Below are 18,347 nucleotides of genomic sequence, written 5' to 3'. Positions count from 1 at the left end.
ACAGATCTTGAAACAAAGTTAACTGCAGTATTAAGTGTATTACTACTTCTCCTGTCCCAGTGGAGAACTTTTTACGATCTTCCCAACAAGAGAACTACAGACTAGTGTGGAGGAGAACCTCTGTTGCAGTGGTTATACCCTGAACGAGCTGCCTGGGAGCTGTGGGGTCTCTAGCACTAAAGCAGTCTAATGCCAGAAATGGTCCATACTGCTGGCACCACAGTCTTTCTGACCCTGGGCTACTTCATCCTCTGCTTTTGTTGCAAGCTGAAATGCATCCTGACCGTTGTTGTTAACTGTAAAAATCCGTACCAGCTGCAGCCTACCTGCAGTGGCTTGGTAGGGGACACTGGCAAATCGGTGATCCTTCCCTGGGGAAGGAGCATGCATAAGGAAAACTCTTGGCCTTTGTTCCAGACTAATTTTTTTGAGATCCTGTTTCTTCATATCAGTTTTCCGATGTCATTTTAACAAGCCTTAGTGAATCGGTATTGCAAATGTGTTCTGTCTTTTCTTCTGTCTGAATTATGTAATGGTTTTGCTCTGAGACTGTATTGCTGACACTGTTAGAAGAGAGCAGTGATTCCTAGATTTTCTTATCCTTTGCAAGCAAAAAGCAGATTGGGCAAAAGAGTAGAGATTCTTTATTCCTATTCTCACTGTACATCCTTTCTTAAATTAATTGCTCCTTGCCTCTGGTTTTTGTTTTACTCTATTACTTTGAATTTGCTTGTTTGTCACTTCTCTCAGCCTAACGAACTTTTGGCTTTCCCATCACCTGTAAAATGAATGCAAAATGTTGAAATTAAACCTGTAATTTTGTAAAGTTTGAACTGGGATTTGCTCTGGTCTAAAAAGTTACTTGCTAAAGGTATGCCAGCATCAATCCCAAATGGGGAGTGCTTTCAGGGATGCACCCATTCTTTATTAGCAATGGGAGGCAGGATATAAATTGATAGTTCATTCTGTGGCCTACGCTTGGGATTCTTTGATATGATGTTAGTGAGTCTTGGATGTATCCCTGTATGTTGAAGAAGCGTTTGGATCAGAGTCTCTCTATGTACACACAAAGCAATTATCTCTTCAGTTGCTGTAAGTGGGAAAATGGAGCTGATTAACTTGGCAATAATACAGAAAAGTCTAGCAATTATTGAAACAAATTTTTACTTGGAAAGTAAGAAATATTTGAAAACAGACAAGCATGCATCTCATTTTTATTTGTAACTGCATCATCTGTAAATTAAAGGTTGAAAAATTTGTTAGCAGAACTTCTTGGGGGGGGGGACATCAAACATACTGTTTTAAAACACTTAATGAAAGGGATGGGACTTGCTTTAACTTTACAGAGCTTCAGATGTAGCTACTGTAAAATGAAAATAGATAAATTTTCAGATATGTGAGTGGGAATAATTTTTTTTTAGTATCATTGCTGATAAAGAATACTTTGAGTTAATTTTATGCAGCTGTATAAATTGGGCAGGGGGTAAAAATAAGCCATTTAGTCTTCTAAAATAAAATTACCTTCATTTGAACAGCCATAAATTTAAAGCCCTGCTACATTTATAAATCTGTTGAAGTCTATTCAGGGGGACTGTTCATGTGAATAAAACTATAGATCTGTTTTAAGTGTTCATACCAGTGGACCTAGTACTGTTTTCTATTTAAAAGAAAGCTATTGCATAAAATCATTGAAAAAATTACAGTGCGTAGGAATTAAGGGGCATGTGTGTATATGTGTATATATATTTGTATTTAGTATTAATATGAACAATAATACACATTGTATTTTTATCATGTGAACTTTAAAATGCAGCCCTGATGGAGGAATTGATTTGTGGCAACCACTCTGTCATTGTATAGAATTGTTCATGTTGTGTCTGATGACAAAAAGGTGTAACACAGTTTTGTAAGTCTCATTGTTTTTGGAACTTTTTGCTTTATAGTCTTGTCAGAGTAAAGGTGGCAATGAGGCCCTGAACTCTTATCAATGTCTGCATTTACAGTTTGAAATGTATTTTAAAAAATGGTCCAAAAAATGAAATTGTCTTAATAATTGAGAAACCAAAATCCTTATTTATAAAATACTTGCTTTGTTGTTTTGACATTTTAAAGTGTAAAGAGTAAATAAACATCTATTTAAAGTAGATAGTGGTATTCATGATAAAAGGCAACCAGTAAAATACTAAAATGTCATACAGTACCAAGTCAGATGCCTTTATAGTAATAGATTACACTACAGATCACTTAGCAGAGATCCTCCCAGATTATAGAAAGGGTCAAGCTTAGACATGCCTACAGTGACTGGGACACTTTTGAAACTGTAACTTTTTCTCGTTGCTTAGATACCTTTTTTGGTTTTATTGTCCTGCTTTTCTAAACTCTGGTTGCTTTGTGACCGTAAACCTTACAGTACTGCATGCAGTATATTTCAGTACTGCATGAAGTTGTTAAGGTGGGGTAGAGCAAAGTGATACACTGATTGTAGTATTTCTGTATAGTCTTCGTCTAATGCAATAGCGATAGAGTTGTGGAAGGAGGTGGTAAGGAACCTGTGCTGGCCACCTAATGTCAGCTCCTGATGTCCACTGCCTTTGTACCTGCTTCAGCTGCTCTGGCAGCTGTCTTGTCTGCTTCGGTCTGTAGATAGGACTGTTTTTATTAATGAAGTTCTCTCTTGCCCGTCTTGATCATTCAAGATATGCTGTGATCGCTTTTGGATGTGCCAGCTGTCCCAAACTTACGTGTGGACGAGAAGGCTGTGGAACTGAGTTTTGCTACCACTGTAAGCAGATTTGGCATCCAAACCAGACCTGCGATGCTGCTCGCCAGGAGAGAGCTCAAAGTCTGCGCCTGAGAACAATTCGTTCTTCATCTATTAGCTACAGCCAGGAATCTGGAGCAGCAGGTATTTATGATTAGGATACTGTGTCTGTAAAATATTTTTAGTACATTTGCACAATTAACTCTAAAAAGGAAAGAACTGAATAGTAGCATGGTGGATACTAGTTACTTTGTTTTTGTCTTTCAGAAACATAAAATAGAGAATTTTAAGTTTTAATTCAAATTTTAAATGTTATAATTTGAAGTACTATGTGACCACAGGACATGGCTTCAATCACACAGGCTTGTCAGCATTTTAAATTCTTCTTTTGTTGCTGAAAAATGTGAAGTCAAAGGAACTTGCTGCAAAGCATTCCCTGTGTTTGGCAGGCTGACTTCAGTAGTTGTATCACTTACACACTGGGAACACTTTTCTCCACTATAGGTGAAATTTCACAGGGCTGCTAATAATAAAAGCTGTTAAAAATAAAACGGAAAACCACCCATTTTCTGCTTTTAAAAGAGACTCTTAGTCTGATGCCAGCTCTGATGCTTGACATCTGTTTGTTAGTACTAATTTCTGTTTTTCAATAAAATGCTTATCTGTCTTGGTTACCATAAAGCTAACAATTCCATCTTCTTAAAATTGAACTTGTTTGTAACCCCCCAAAAAAGAGGATAAACTATTCAGAGTAGTACTTTGCAGAGCAAGAGTCCAGTTTGCTATTGATAAGAATTGGCTCCGAGTTTCACCAAACTCTGATCTATTTGGCAGCTTTTGTGTCTGCCTGACCAAACAAGGTAGATATCTGGGGAGAAGAGTCTCTCTTGCACCTTGAATGTAGTTAGAGCTGTCATTCTGCAATCTAGCCCTAGAATTGGGAGTCTCCAATTTATTGTTTGTGCTGGCTCATTTTAACAAGGCACTCCATCTTGTCTTAAAAATTGGCATCTTGCTCTAGTTTTAAAGTTTATTTGAAAATAAACTTTAAATAAAATAGCATGCCAGCTCCTTTCCTTGCCCTTTCAGTCACTCCCAGCATGAACAGCAGTAGCTCTGCCATTCCTGTGCTGTACGAACTTGCTCAGTTTAGTTACTGCCCTGTGGGCTGTGCATCTGTTCCCATCTGGGAATAGCTAGTGCGTCCTTTCAGCTGCTCACTGTCCTTTTGCACTGGAATTGGTAGAGGTACTGTTTATGCTGGTTCTACACCTCTTTGGATATTCTCTATACCAAGTATAACCCCTCTTTTCCCTTTGTCCTACGTAGTAGCACAGAGGCAGTAAACTTGGACTTCTGCACTAGGAGCTGCAAGTTATTTCTGCTGCTGTGAGTAAATAGCTTGTCCCGAAGTGCAGATGCTAACCAGTAAAGTGAAGGAATGAAGATCACAACTGTGGTTGTGTCAGTATACAAGTATTTCACTGTTGCTCAATGACCCCTTGTTTGTTAATGATAGACCTAGTCACTTAACTGCATTTTTCAATATTTGACTTGGGAACAAGGAGAGCCTCCAGAATTTTCTTTTTGCTACAATATTTTTCTCTAGGGAGTAAGTATGTATTAAGTAGGGCTGTGAAAAGGACTCAAGAGGAGGATGGTGATACCAAAGAAATGCACTTACTGTGGAAGGGGAGATGGAGTTAAGATAAGAAGAAGTAATAACAGTGGAGACTGAATATTCAAGTAAAAGATTCATAACAGCATGAAATGTAAAAGAGGATTATATTTAAAGAGACCATATTATCAGTCCTGTATTAACATACATATTTAATGTCCAACTCTAATATATATTGCATTAAGCTTAGAAAATCCTTGAACAGAGTGTATGCATTAACTATTCAATTACTTCAGTGTGATCTAATATACCTTGTTTGCATTAGTTTTACTTGGTCCAAGGTTTACAAACACAAATAGCTATCAGGTCATTGCCAAATCAAGATTTGTAAAGCAAACTTATAATAAACTTCTTCCATTTTTCAGGTAATGGTTCAATTGGTTTTCCCAAACATATGTCTATATTTTGATTAAATCTGCTTGTCTAAAGAACTGATATGATCTTAATATTCATTTTTAAACAGCTGATGACATAAAGCCATGCCCACGCTGTGCTGCTTATATAATAAAAATGAATGATGGAAGCTGCAATCATATGACTTGTGCTGTCTGTGGCTGTGAATTCTGTTGGCTATGTATGAAAGAGATCTCAGATTTACATTATTTAAGGTACGTTTAAGAAAAAAAAAATCATCTATGTGGTTGGTAATTTGTTTTCTAAAGTACATAAAAGTAGATTCCTGGGTGCTGTAAGTCTAGTTTTCTTTCTGTTGGAGTAGAGAATCACAGTTGAAGTATCCATATCTGAGAAGTAAGTTAGTTTTCAATGCATGTATTTAAATTAGTGCTTTGTTATTTTTTTATTTGAAAATATTTTTCTAAGTTTCATGCATGCAATGAATGTGTACCTAGTACAACAAATTAAGTGTTTTAGATGAACATACCCACTATTTTGATTGATGTCTTAATACTGCTGTATTGTCTTCGTAGTAAGCAATACAAAAACTCTGATTATATAGGTTACCTGTGAACCATAGATTGGCATGTGGTAATATGCAATGTGCTTCTCTTTATGTTGCAAAACATGCTGTAAAGGCAAAAAAAATAATCTGAAAACATTATAACTGATGGTTTGGTATCCATAACGTCTGTAACTTGAACCTAAGAACAATAATTTTGTAACTAAAGAACAGTTCAGTAGTGTATAGTTATGTTGATTTATTTACAATTTCTTTACCATTTTCTTACTTCTTTCTATTAGCCCATCAGGTTGCACATTTTGGGGAAAGAAACCATGGAGCCGTAAGAAGAAAATACTGTGGCAACTAGGGACACTTGTTGGAGCTCCTGTAGGAATTGCCTTAATAGCTGGCATTGCTATTCCTGCTATGATTATTGGAATTCCTGTGTATGTGGGACGTAAGGTAAAATGTGCTACAACTCCTAACATGCTTCAGGTTTTACCTTCTGCATTGTATGACTTGGGTAATACTATGTTCAGTTAGCTATCTTCACCAGCCTTTTAAAAAAAAAAACAAACACACACCACCCCCCAAAACAAACAAACCAACCCCTGAATTGTTTAAGGATGTTTGTTTCAATTGTACAGGAAGGAGAAGCAGTGTTTTTAAGAATGTAGTTCCTCTTAAAGCAGGCAGAGCAAACAATTTCCAGTTTCTGCAACTTGCCATGGAAGTTCTTGCATGCTTTTTCAAAATTGCTCCGTTTTTAATCTCTGGTTTCCCTTAGAATTAAACAATATCTAGAGGAGAAGGAAGGCAAAAAGGCAGTCATTCTTATTTTTCTTAAAAGCAGATGTTACCAGTATTTTAGTATAAAATTGTGCTACTATAGGTTTGTGCATGCACACATACTCAGCAGCTTATTAATTGCCTTGGGCCAGACCACCATGTGGACCAGTGTTCAGTGCAGGTGGCTAGACAGCATCTATCTTCATTTTACTGTTTGTGGGAATCTGCTAGAAATGACCATGTTAATCAGAAGGCAGTTGATGTATTTCCTCTCAAAAATATAATAGCTTTTAGTATAAAGTAGATGACAAATTGCAAGGAAAGCAAAAGATAATTGCATCTCCTATTTGTAATTTAGGATAAAGTAGTAAGTTATCCATATCTTTTGGGAATGGGCTTTTTGAAATGACGGCTTGGTTCAGCAGGTGCTAAGTGTTAGTTACATGTACTGGATGGCATAGTCAGAAGATTTGTTTTTCTGCTTTTATCAGCGTGGATTATCACAGTGACTGGCACAGATACATAATTCTATATTTATTGGGAGGGAGAGGTGTTTCTCTCTCACATGAGTTGTTGCTAGACAAAAAGTCCAGGGATGCAGCTTTTCCACTGTATTCTTTTTTCATCTTTTTCTTTCAAGCAAGTACTCCTACCTTCTGCTACAGTTGTTTTTTGACCCTTCTATTCTGTTTTGTCTTAGTCCCATACAGTCATTGGAACCTTATAAATGATAAGAGGAAGAAGGCAGCAGTTACCTGTTTCAGATTCCTATTTCATGTTCTGCTTTTCTCATTAGATTTTGGGATGGGTCTCCATCACTGAGCACCTTTCACGTATTAATGGTAAAGTCTCAGAAAGTTAGTCTGTGAGGGCAGCCTTATGAGAATTTCTGTTGTACCCCACTGCTTAATAGTCATTTTTCTGAGTCCTGTCACGTGTTTGCACTTTTGAAGAAAACTTCAAAACCTCTGATGATGGAGATTCCACAGGCTCTCAGTTTTACTAAGAAAATTAGGCTTAGATTTTTCTAATGTTAATGTAAACTATCTTCCTACACTAAATTCTTATTGCCCTATCTTCAGTTGACATAAAGAATCCTTTTGCTTTGCAATATCTCATTACATATTTGATTAAGTCCACTTTCATTCTTATCTCTAAACAAACCTAGCACTTCCAGTTTTTCGTGACAAACTGTCAAGAAAACACACTGTTTTAGACCTCTGATTCTCATCTTCTCTTCTGAATTTCCTTCCAGTTGTTCATACCACCTTTGTTTTTGTCCAGTTTGAGCATAGCAGTGAAGCTGAAGCGTTACTACTGCTGAGTTAAATGAAAGGGTGATCCTGTGCATATAACTGCCAGTTATCTCTTTCTCAAAACATGCTGTTTTCATTTTGTGTACTCTAAAACACATATCATTTCCCACCATACTGGTCATATAGGCAATTGGTCTCTTCCTAAGGGTAGTCTTGAACTCATTGTGCTGCATCTTAGTCATTTCAGGCCATTTTTTTAACTTCTCAAGACTAGTATGAGTTCTGGCATTCTTGCAACCTGCCAGATTGTATTGGCCTGAAATTCAACATACACATTATTCTTCTTCCATCTTCCAGGTTAATGAAAATGTTGAATACTCTTGGATCCAGGGCATATATCTTGGAAAAGTATAGGGTGAAGAGTTTCAATTTGGTGAAGAGTTTCAATTAAAAACAACTAATGACAACTCGGATGTTTTCTGTCTGTTTTAGTAGTTTTCTCTAGTCCTTTTTTCTGTCTGGACCATTACAACTTGTTGAGTGTCATACAAGAAAATGTCAAAATTTTGTTGAAGTCAGTGCGTGACATATGCTTCTCCCCATCCTCAAGGCTAGTTATCTTGTCGCAGAAGAAAATTAAATTGACGTGATTTCTACTTGAAAAAAATCAGTGTGGCCTCTTTATTTCCTGCATTGCTTTGGTGTCTACAAGTTCCCAGTTTTCAGGAAACTGAAGTTCAGTTCACTGGTCTTTAATTCCCCAGCTTCTTGTTTTACACCTTTTTAAAGATTATCCTTGCAGTTTAACTTTTTTGAGTTTTCCTGGGTTTTTTTTAGACATTTTCTATGAATAATAATTTTAAAAAATTATTAGGGGCTCTGAAATTGGGCCTGCTGAGATATTTTTCAGATCAGCTCGTGTAAGTATAGTCTAGCCTGCTGTTTTCCTACAGATCTTACTCCCTTTGTCACCGGTCACCTGTCTCCCAGTTGATCTTTAGTGACAACTGAAGGGAAAGAAATTGAACAGGCCTCCAGTTTCATCCGCTGGCTGTCTTTCCTTTTTGTTAAATAACAAATTGATCCATTTTGGCCTTCCTCTTACTAGCAGTGTACTTGTAGAATAATTTATTGTTGACTTTGATGTCCCTTGCTTTTTGTTGCCTCTATTTTAACCCTTCTGATTTTGTCCTGACATCCTCATGCTGTTTCTTTATGCCCATTCATAGTAATCTGACCTACTTTCTATTTTCTTAATGCTGCTGCTGCTGCTTCGGTAAAGGACGCTTCGTTGTTCTCTTACAACATTCTGTTTGCCTTCTGCATTGGAAGAGTTTGGGCTTGTGCTTTGATAGAGTTTCCTTAAGGAAGTGCTAGTCCTCTCTTTTTATAGATACAAGTCTTGTAACCTACCAGTTTTCTGCACTTATGGAAATCCCTCTTCTTCTGGCCCAGTATTTTTATTTGGATATTCTTTATTCTTTACTCAGTATTTGGAAGTCTCTTATTTTGTAGTCATTCCTACCAATGTAACCTTCTATCTTCATGTTTTCAATCAGTTTCTCCTCTGTAACCATTCCCATCCATTCCTTTTTGTTGTTTTATGTTTAAGGAATCCAGTAGCCTTTATAGGTATCTTTGTTTGCTGTATGTTTTCTGTTTCAGCAGTTAAAATTGCCCATAACGGTAAAATTCAGTGCCTGAGGTGATCCTGCTAATTGCTTACAGAGCCCCATGAAACCTGATCTTCCTGGGTTTGTACTTCTTACACACTCATACTGTGAGAATATTCATGTTCAGTTTTTCCTTTTTAATCCATAGGTATGTTCCACATTCAAGTGCTCCCTCACTCCATGTTGCACTTTGTATAGTGTACCTTGGAGCAATTAAATGCATTCTTGTTATACAAAGTGCAGTGTCTTCTCTGCCCTTTTCTTGCCTGAACAAATACAAATACTTTAAGTTTATTCCAAAATTAGAACTACCCTACCAAATCTCTAATTGAAATTATAATTTAGAAAGCACAACACTTAATAAAACTTCCAGCTTGTTTTTGTAATTCTTTTTGCAGTAGCAAATTGATATAAAAATACTGTGATTATCCTCTTAGTACTCTTTTGTGTTCCTCCTTAGATGTAGTGAGGATTAACTTAGCCTCATGACAGCAATTAAAATAGCGACCTATTGTTCCTTTGTAATTATGTCTTAACAAGAATGATGACAGATGAAGTGCATATCCTTGAAAAGCCATGTTCCTAGACAGAGTAAATGGAACACACAAAAAGTAGGAAATCTCTGTAAAACAGTGATCTTTGAAGGCCTTTAAGGTTCATGTGGGATTTGCAGCAGATAAGTTTGAGGCAGTCACATTTCAGAGTTATTGCAGACTTGAACATCAGTAAGGGGTTTGGTTAGCAGATTCCTCGGTAAATAGTAGCACAGCTAAGACTCAGGTTTAATAAAATATTTCCTGTCTCAACAACTTGTCATGAGAGGGTGCCAGAGCAATGGAGTTCTTGCTGTCCCCCCTCCCAGGATATGTTTGGTGAAGGCTGCCTTACTACAAGATTTTCATGGCTCTGTTATGTCAACCTCTGTTTCCATGGATGTAATAATGTGTGAAAGTTTCACTCCATATTGTTCAGGGGAAAGATGGCTGGGAATAAGAAGTGTCAATTTGATCAGATGTGGTAATTCTTTGATCCTGAAAATTGTCTACTTTTTCCAACCATGTAAGCTGGAGTCATGATTAAACAAACAAACAAAAAAAGCTGTTCAGTGATTTCGCTCTTCCAACTTAAGGGTGAAAGTAAAATGCTTAGTTGTTGGATGGGAGGACTTCTAACTTTTAAGAAGTTGCCTAAAATTAAGAAATGTATAAATTTTCTTTTCTTTGAGATAAGTTAAGGAATAAATCATGACATAGAACGTGGTCTGTCTGGAAGAGAGCAGGGTACAGATTCTAAACTATTATATGTCAGTTCTTCCATCCTTGCAGCAATGTATTATTGATGATGATAATACTCTAAAAACTTTTTCTTCTCTTCTTCCCTCAAGATACACAATCGATATGAAGGCAAAGACATTTCAAAGCACAAGCGAAACTTGGCTATAGCAGGTGGTGTAACCTTATCTGTAATTGTTTCTCCAGTTGTAGCTGCAGTAACTGTAGGTAAGCAAATATTACTATCTTGTGTATTGGTAGTACCTTGCAACCAGAACTCTATAAGCACTCATGAATAAAACAGCTGAGAAGTCCTATAGTTTCCTTTTATAGGTGAAGGAACTGAGACAATGAGGAGCCTGAGGTTATACATTTATTGGGGCAGAATGGAGAATACAGTATGTCAGGAAATGCTGCATTAAAATGAAGAATTAAAATAATTTTCACCTTGCAAATTGAATTTTCCACATTGTCATATCTGGCTTTTAAAACCGAAGTATTTAAAGCTTTTTTAAATGACTGACCAAGAAAAAACTTGCCACAGGGTCTATTCATATTTGAATAACTTCGTATCAAACTTTTCTCAACACAGAAGAAAAAGACAGTCTCTTACACTTAACATGATAGTAGTTGACAAACTATTTGTTATGCTCTGGGAGTCAGTTTGAATTCTATCATATTCTTTCTCATAGGGATTGTGGAGGATAGCATTTGAGGAAAATCTGGCTGTACGTTACAAAATACTCATGGTCTTACCATGTAATTTCAAGATCACTGTAAACAAACCCTGATTTTTTTGAAAGGGGTGGACTTGCCCAGCATTGCCTTGCTTCTCCTTTGTTGTAGCATAGGCATCTTTACAGTTGCACAGTAAGCTGCTGTGGATAACTGATTCACATTAAGACACACCATTTAGTTTTAAGCTGGATCAGTCCCTGATCAGATTCATCATGCAGTTGTGTATGCAGTGTTCCTCCTTGTGCCAGAAGTAATGCTCAGAGAGGAATGAGTGGCCTCAGGAAGACAGGGCCATTTCTAGCAAGTGATGGTTTAAATTGGCTGTGCAGCTGTGGCTCTAAGCTGCTTGTTAACAGTGGTGGAGCACTGTGCAAATGCAGATATGCTAGTCATAAAACTGCCTCTGGTGTCTGTCTGCATTGCATTGTTCTCATGTAGCTGTGGTGTCGGATCTCCGCTAAACAGGTAGTGGGACACACAGTCTCATAGATGTGTTTATAGGTTTGCTTTATGTCATTCTTTCAAGCTGTTTCTTATTCTTGACCAGAGATAAAATTTGGCTTTTTATGGAAAGCAGTTGGGTTTTATTTTGTGGAGTTTTACTCCTGCCCCGTTGCCATTAACACCTGGCCTCCAGTCTCAGGGCATTATATGGCTTCCAAAATAATGACCTTGAGAATATGGATTTTGTCCTTGAATGCTGAGGCATTTTTAGTGAAAGGGACTTCTTGTAACTGGAACCCTTCTTTTAGGTTAGACAGAGGAGTCTTTGCCTTGGGTCTACCTCTGTCCTGGCTTTCTCAGAATGGGTCAGCTTGCTATTTTTCAGTCTACCGTTTTTTCTGTACCTTCTGTGTACTTCCATCAGCAAAGCCACAGAATGGTTTAATTCATATGCCAAAGGAGTAACTTTCACAGACCGCTAGAAGTGGTGGGGTGGATGTGTGTGTCTATCTGCGTGCGCTTTAGCCCACAGTTCCTTCACTGGTTTCCCTTAACTCCTGCTGCTCTGCTCCACAGAATTGTTTACTTTTAAGGAAAACTTGTATAATTAAAATTTTTAAATTGAACCAGTGTGATAAATATGAAAGATCCTACAGTAATAATAATGTTAAGTCCTATTAAATGGATAGCAAAGCCCTGTCTGACTTGAGTGGATGCAAAATCAAGCCCTGTATTAAATTAGTAGAGGTAGTAACATTTTTAGTTGAATAACATTTGAAATAGATCTCTGCTATTTCTGCTTCTCAGGTGGAACATTATTACAGTCCCCAATGGAGCTTATATAAACCTTTAAAGTATTTTCTTTTTTTTTTTGTAAAAAGTGTTATGGATGTACTAATTCATCAAGCATTAAGCTTTTCTGCCTACCAATGCTGATAGAGAGAGGACATTCTGCCTGCTGAAAGTACTTTCCTGTCATTTCACCTTAGTGATTTACCAATATTTCTTAATTTTGCTCCCTCCTGATTTCTTTCAAGTGCGAAATATTAAGTAATCATGGAAAATGAAATAACTTTTATGAAAGGCTCTAAAATATAAGTCACATTTAATGAAAGACTGTGCTTTCCTCTGTAGGTATTGGTGTTCCTATTATGCTGGCTTACGTGTATGGAGTTGTTCCAATTTCTCTCTGCCGAAGTGGAGGCTGTGGTGTGTCAGCAGGCAATGGAAAAGGTGTCAGGATAGAATTTGATGATGAAAATGATATAAATGTTGGTGGGACAAATGCAGCTGTAGGTAAGAAAATTCTGTGTTTCATTTTCTAGAAATTTGGGCTTTGTGACTTACGTTTGATGGCCTTAGATACTAGAGTACTTATTTGCAGAAGAGGTACCATACAGTTAGGACTACCTCCACTCATTGCTGAAAGACCAGCTCTCAGATGAGGATAGCGTCTCTGTGTTCATGTTGTGCTGTGTGGTAGTACAAGCATTAAAGCTTTTCTTGCCCATTTGAATCAAAGCCAGACTTGAGTAAAGTCTTTTCCATCAGTAAAAGTTTTAAAATAAAATTAATGCCGCTTTTTCAGAATACTGGTTTGTGGAAGCTTGCTGGCTTTCATGTTTTTACCTATAATAGGGGGAACTAAATGCTGGTCTGGTGCTATTTTTATTTTAATTACATGGCAATATCCTTTGTGATAGAGTCTGTCTGTTTTCCTTGACTCCATGTTACCTGTCCTATCAATGGTTCACTTTTTGGTACCTTAAATATGTGATGTCAGGCATAACCATTATAGCAACTTCAAGAAAGGTCTCTTTTTTCCTTTTGTCAAAGTTATCTTTTTGTCACAGTATGTTTTATAAATCCTTTTTCTGAGCATAATTTCAGGAATGGTTTCCATGGTCACATTCTAGAAACTACTAAGTTCTGCTTCCATAACTGACAAGCCTTCTTTATTTCTGTCTAGATACCACTTCAGTAGCAGAGGCACGTCATAACCCTAGCATAGGCGAAGGAAGCGTTGGAGGACTGACTGGCAGCTTGAGTGCAAGTGGTAGCCACATGGATAGAATAGGAGCCATTCGAGACAACCTAAGTGAAACTGCTAGTACCATGGCCCTGGCTGGGGCTAGTATAACAGGGAGTCTCTCAGGAAGTGCAATGGTTAACTGCTTTAACAGGTAAGAGACATGCTTTCTAGCGTACAGTATCCTGCTCTACATGTAAGCAGAGGAGGTGGTATCACTAGGGGTTTTGATTTTTTGTTTGTTTTTTTGTTGTGTGGTTTTTTTTTTTAATTGGTTCCTATTAAGAGGAACTGTCTCTGGGAGATAGAGACAGTTCATCTCTGACCAACTTGCTGATTTCCAAGAGATCCTGCCAGACCACAATCCTCAAAAAAGAGTTTGAATTTTTTTCAGGGTGAGTAGGGCCTGAGATCTTGTTCTCCTGCTTCCCAGGAGAGCAGCTTCTACCTAGGAGTCAGCGGGAGGCACCTGATGTCTAACAGAGTCGTGTTCTCCAGTGCATCTCACCCCAAAGTCAGAACTGCTGACTTGTTCAGTAGTCTACCAGTACTAAGGTGTGCCTTCAGAACACCTGGCTGGAGTGTGGATTCAAAATGGACTTAGGCAGGAGGGGAGGCAGCTGGGCACCTGGCCTTGCCGAGGTGGCAACTTCTTGTCACTTATGTGCTCAGTGCCTCCTGTGAATTGGGGCCTTACTGTTTGTTGGCTGTCCTGAAGAGAAAGGGAGTGTCTGGAAAGGATTGTTAGCATTTAGGGTTCAGGATGGAATTTGCTCTTTAAATCAGGTGCTAACATTGCTCATTTTCTTGAGTAATTTGGAAGTCCAGGCTATATAGAATAAGGAGGGCAGGATAGCATCAAGAGTTTCCTTATGTGTTTCAGGCTGTGACTGCTGAGTGAGTATAGCTATCCTCTTCTTTAAAGAGCTGAGAGTGGAAAACAGAACAAAAAAACACTTCCAATTCACTGTCAGAACGTAGATAAACAAGGCATTTGGGAAAAAAGCTTATAATTTGATTTCTGGTTTATCTGCTCAGCCCAACTTAAGATTGCTCAGGTTTCTATTATTCCTGTTGCAGTTGATGACAATGCAATATAAAGCAGAGTACAGAACACAGTTCTCTGCCTGTTATTTGATTAGTAATAACTTTACAGCTGGAGAAACAGGGGAACTATAATGTCTTGAACTTATGTACACTTCTGAATATTTTTTCCATTTTTAGAATACAGTACACTATCTGCAAAAGAATTGTAGCTAAGCCTGGAAGTTGTTCTTGTAAATCTCAGGGAGGAAAGAATCCAGAACCACTGGTTAGCACACAACATTTTGCTTTGTTGGGAAATTAATACGGTTTTGCTTTGGGGTGGTTTTGTTTTGGTTTTTTATCAGAAAATAGTCATTGTTGACAGTGGGAAGAGAACCTGTTTCAGTAGGGTAAATATGCACATCTGTACTAAAGCAACTAATAAACTCTACTTATTACTGAATGGTGGAGAAACTCTGTAAGGTGACGCTAATTTTCAGCTAGTGTGTTTTAACTGTAGCAGCAGCATACACAACAGTTTTTCTTTCTCTCCAAGACTGGAAGTACAAGCAGACGTGCAGAAAGAACGATACAGTCTGAGTGGAGAATCTGGCACAGTCAGCTTGGGAACAGTTAGTGATAATGCCAGTACCAAAGCAATGGCAGGATCCATTCTGAACTCCTACATCCCTTTGGACAGGTAAGAGATATGTGGTGAAAGTGGAAGATTAATAAGCCTTGCTTATTAGAGGATAGTCTAAGCATGCCTCGGCTGTTCTGCCTCATGATTACCCTTTGAAACTGCACATTTTGTTACAAATTGAATTACATATGACTGCTTATATTTGCAAAGGTTATTTCCAAAGAGGAATGTCGTCGCTGTAGCTCAGTAAAGCATTTGATCTTTCAGACTTTGTGTTTTTCTTTGGGCTGTTTATTTGGTTAAAAGCTTAACTTCTGTAAAACTAGTGGCGTCTCTCACTTTCTTTTGCTATCTATCTTGGAAAGCAGTAAGCGTTTGTTTTGCTGTGTTAGCTGGCTTGTCTTAGATGACCACTTACACTCACGGATTCTTTCTTGTTCTAGGGAAGGCAACAGTATGGAAGTGCAAGTGGATATTGAATCAAAGCCAGCCAAATTCAGACACAACAGCGGAAGCAGTAGTGTTGATGATGGCAGTGCTGCAGGTCGTAGTAACGCTGGTTGTTCGTCGACCTGCTTGCCAGAAAGTAAATCTAGTGCCACCAAGTGGTCCAAAGAAACAACAGCAGGAAAAAAATGTAAAGGTAAGCTGAGAAAGAAGAGTAGCATGAAGATAAATGAGACAAGAGAGGACATGGATGCTCAGCTGTTGGAACAACAAAGCACAAATTCCAGTGAATTTGACTCTCCCTCTCTTAGCGATAGTATTCCATCTGTAGCAGATTCTCACTCGAGTCATTTTTCTGAGTTCAGTTGCTCAGATATGGAAAGTATGAAAACTTCCTGTAGCCATGGTTCCAGCGACTATCACACTCGCTTTACCACAGTCAGTGTTCTCCCAGAGGTGGAAAATGATCGCTTGGAAAACTCTCCACAGCCAAGTGGAATCCCTGCGCCTGTTCCAACAGCCCTAAGCACTGATGTTCCACAGCTGAGTTACATTGCTGAGGAAAGCATTAATAATGGATCTTCGAAAGATGTAGATTTAGGTGTTGGCGAAACACTGAAAGAAACAAACAACAACCATTCACAACATGCTGTGGAATTAAGCACTGCTATTCAGACTGAAATTTAAGCCTATAAGTGCTGCAAAAATATATTTACCACTAAAGAACCCTGTCTGAAAGCTGGTTGAATTACATGCGACTTCCATAAGTTTCAGGTGACCAGCAGAAGCAAGGTTTTGATACAACTGCATTTTATATATACTTGTCTGATAAGGCAAAATACTTCATATGGATCTTAGACCTGTGTGAAGAGACATGAAGGCTTTAACCAAGTGCATTACAGCAGTACAAATACGTCCATGTTTTGTATTTTTGCCACAACTTTGCTTAAAAGCATATACTTGGTGTATTTAGATAAAAATTGGTAAATTCTTAATACGTTAAATGCCGAAATGAATAATATGTCCTGCACTGTTCACTGGGAAATATGGGGTTTGGGATAAATGGGTGTTAGCTGAACATTAGTGGCTTAAAACCATTCTTGTGTGAACTCTATTTAAGGGAAGCAAAAGTTTTGCAGAGACCTTTACAAACATACTTCAGCGGTGAATATTCGTAATGATAATTTTGTTTCATAACTGGACACACTGTATTTAGAATGCATGTAGAATGAACCGCATATCTTCAGATGGATGTAGCCTGTGTCAGAAGTGTTTGTATGTGTGTACACTTTGAGCAAGGTTATGGCATTTTACATAATTTTTAAACAGAAGAAATTGGTACTTAATATATGGTGGAATGGAGACATCACCTGTGAAGAACAGTGGGGTTACTTATTTATTCATGCAACCAACCATGCAGCAGATAAGGCTACTATATAGTGTATAAAAACTGTAAAATAACAATCCAGTGATTTATAAGCATTGTAGAAAAGCAGATGCAGTCACCTTTCATTAGGGGGGAAAACGGTGCCCCATCAATTCTTGGTGCCTTTGGAAAAGACTGGGTTTGAAGTGCCTGGTCGTTTGAGGATTTTACTGTAATGTTTTCCAGAATGTCCTCTTTGGCCACCTTGGATCATAAAAGAAAATTCTAGTGAATAAAATGACTGTGGTAGATAAATGTATAATAATAATGAAGTATTAGCCTACCAAAGACTCACTCAGGCTTTAGTGGACGTGACATCTCTTTGCAAGACATGCATATCTTCAGTCCCAGAATCAAAGTGCAGTGCAATGACTGCCCAAGCGCAAAGATGGGTTCCAAATATGCTGGCTTTTTTCTTTTTCTTTTGCATATGGAAGATGTACAGCTGAACACAAGCTGAAGTTGGCCAAAGCGCCTGCACTGTTAACATTTTTTGCTATGTTATTCACTAAAATGGAAAAAAAAAAAAAATTGTGACTATCAGAATAACAGTTAACAATGTTCTGTCTTGTGTTTCATGTATTGCCATTATGGTGCTACTGGAAGTTTGGTTGGATAAAAAGAAAATGCCATCAGCTGCAGTCCTCTTCCATGACTTAGCCTCACCAGTTTCAGTAATATGCTTATAACACTAGTGCCAGTTATGTTACTTGATAATGCTTGTTACAGTATTTGTATATTTGCAATTCAGTTTTGCTCAATAATATGCGTGTAAACTGCATATCGGAAATAAATGTCTAAATACTGACTTCTAGTGGTCCTTTTAGTGTGCTGATTAGCTTTATAAAAATGTCTATGTTCCCAGAAGGTGCTTTTTTTCTGTAAGGTGCTGACTGCTGTCATCTCTTGTTGCCTTTAAACACTTTCATTTTGTTAGCTGTGCTTTGGAAGTTGAATGCTCTGCTACTTTGAAATATAAGATCTAAGGTTAGTTGCATTTTGTGCGAGACTTCAACCTGATTTATTTTCATCTTAAAGAATAGCAGTCTGAGCTGCCTCTATGGCAGGCAGGACAGTAAAGGGTTTTCTGAGAGCATGCGGCTCTGGCATAAGCATTACTCTTTAAACAAAATGCACCATCTTGGTACAAGTGGGCAGGCTATGGTCAGATTGCTGAGCGAAGCTCAAACTCTGCTTTCTCCATCTAAAGTGATGCTTTTCTCAATTCGCACAGTCTGTACGAAGTTCATTCTGAAACACTGCAG

General features: G+C 37.9%; 1 protein-coding gene across 4 annotated transcripts in view; it reads left to right on the top strand.

Annotated features, from left to right (window-relative positions):
* The window catches only part of RNF19A (ring finger protein 19A, RBR E3 ubiquitin protein ligase), a 60,792-nt gene extending 42,896 nt beyond the window's left edge, over positions 1-17,896 (top strand). For all 4 annotated transcript variants that reach the window (XM_075495043.1, XM_075495045.1, XM_075495044.1 and 1 more), the window contains 8 exons: positions 2,697-2,905; positions 4,903-5,047; positions 5,640-5,802; positions 10,443-10,557; positions 12,646-12,807; positions 13,481-13,694; positions 15,123-15,266; positions 15,653-17,896. In XM_075495043.1, the coding sequence (XP_075351158.1) occupies positions 2,697-2,905; positions 4,903-5,047; positions 5,640-5,802; positions 10,443-10,557; positions 12,646-12,807; positions 13,481-13,694; positions 15,123-15,266; positions 15,653-16,343 (1,843 nt within the window). In that variant the 3' untranslated portion in view covers positions 16,344-17,896. The remainder of the gene's footprint in view (positions 1-2,696; positions 2,906-4,902; positions 5,048-5,639; positions 5,803-10,442; positions 10,558-12,645; positions 12,808-13,480; positions 13,695-15,122; positions 15,267-15,652) is intronic.
* The last annotated feature ends 451 nt before the right edge of the window (positions 17,897-18,347 follow it).

The sequence above is a fragment of the Mycteria americana genome, chromosome 2 (genome assembly GCF_035582795.1).
Source record: "Mycteria americana isolate JAX WOST 10 ecotype Jacksonville Zoo and Gardens chromosome 2, USCA_MyAme_1.0, whole genome shotgun sequence".
NCBI classification, from domain to species: Eukaryota; Metazoa; Chordata; class Aves; order Ciconiiformes; family Ciconiidae; genus Mycteria; species Mycteria americana.
Note: the sequence above shows the minus strand (reverse complement) of the source record. Positions and strands in the feature narration are given on the sequence as shown.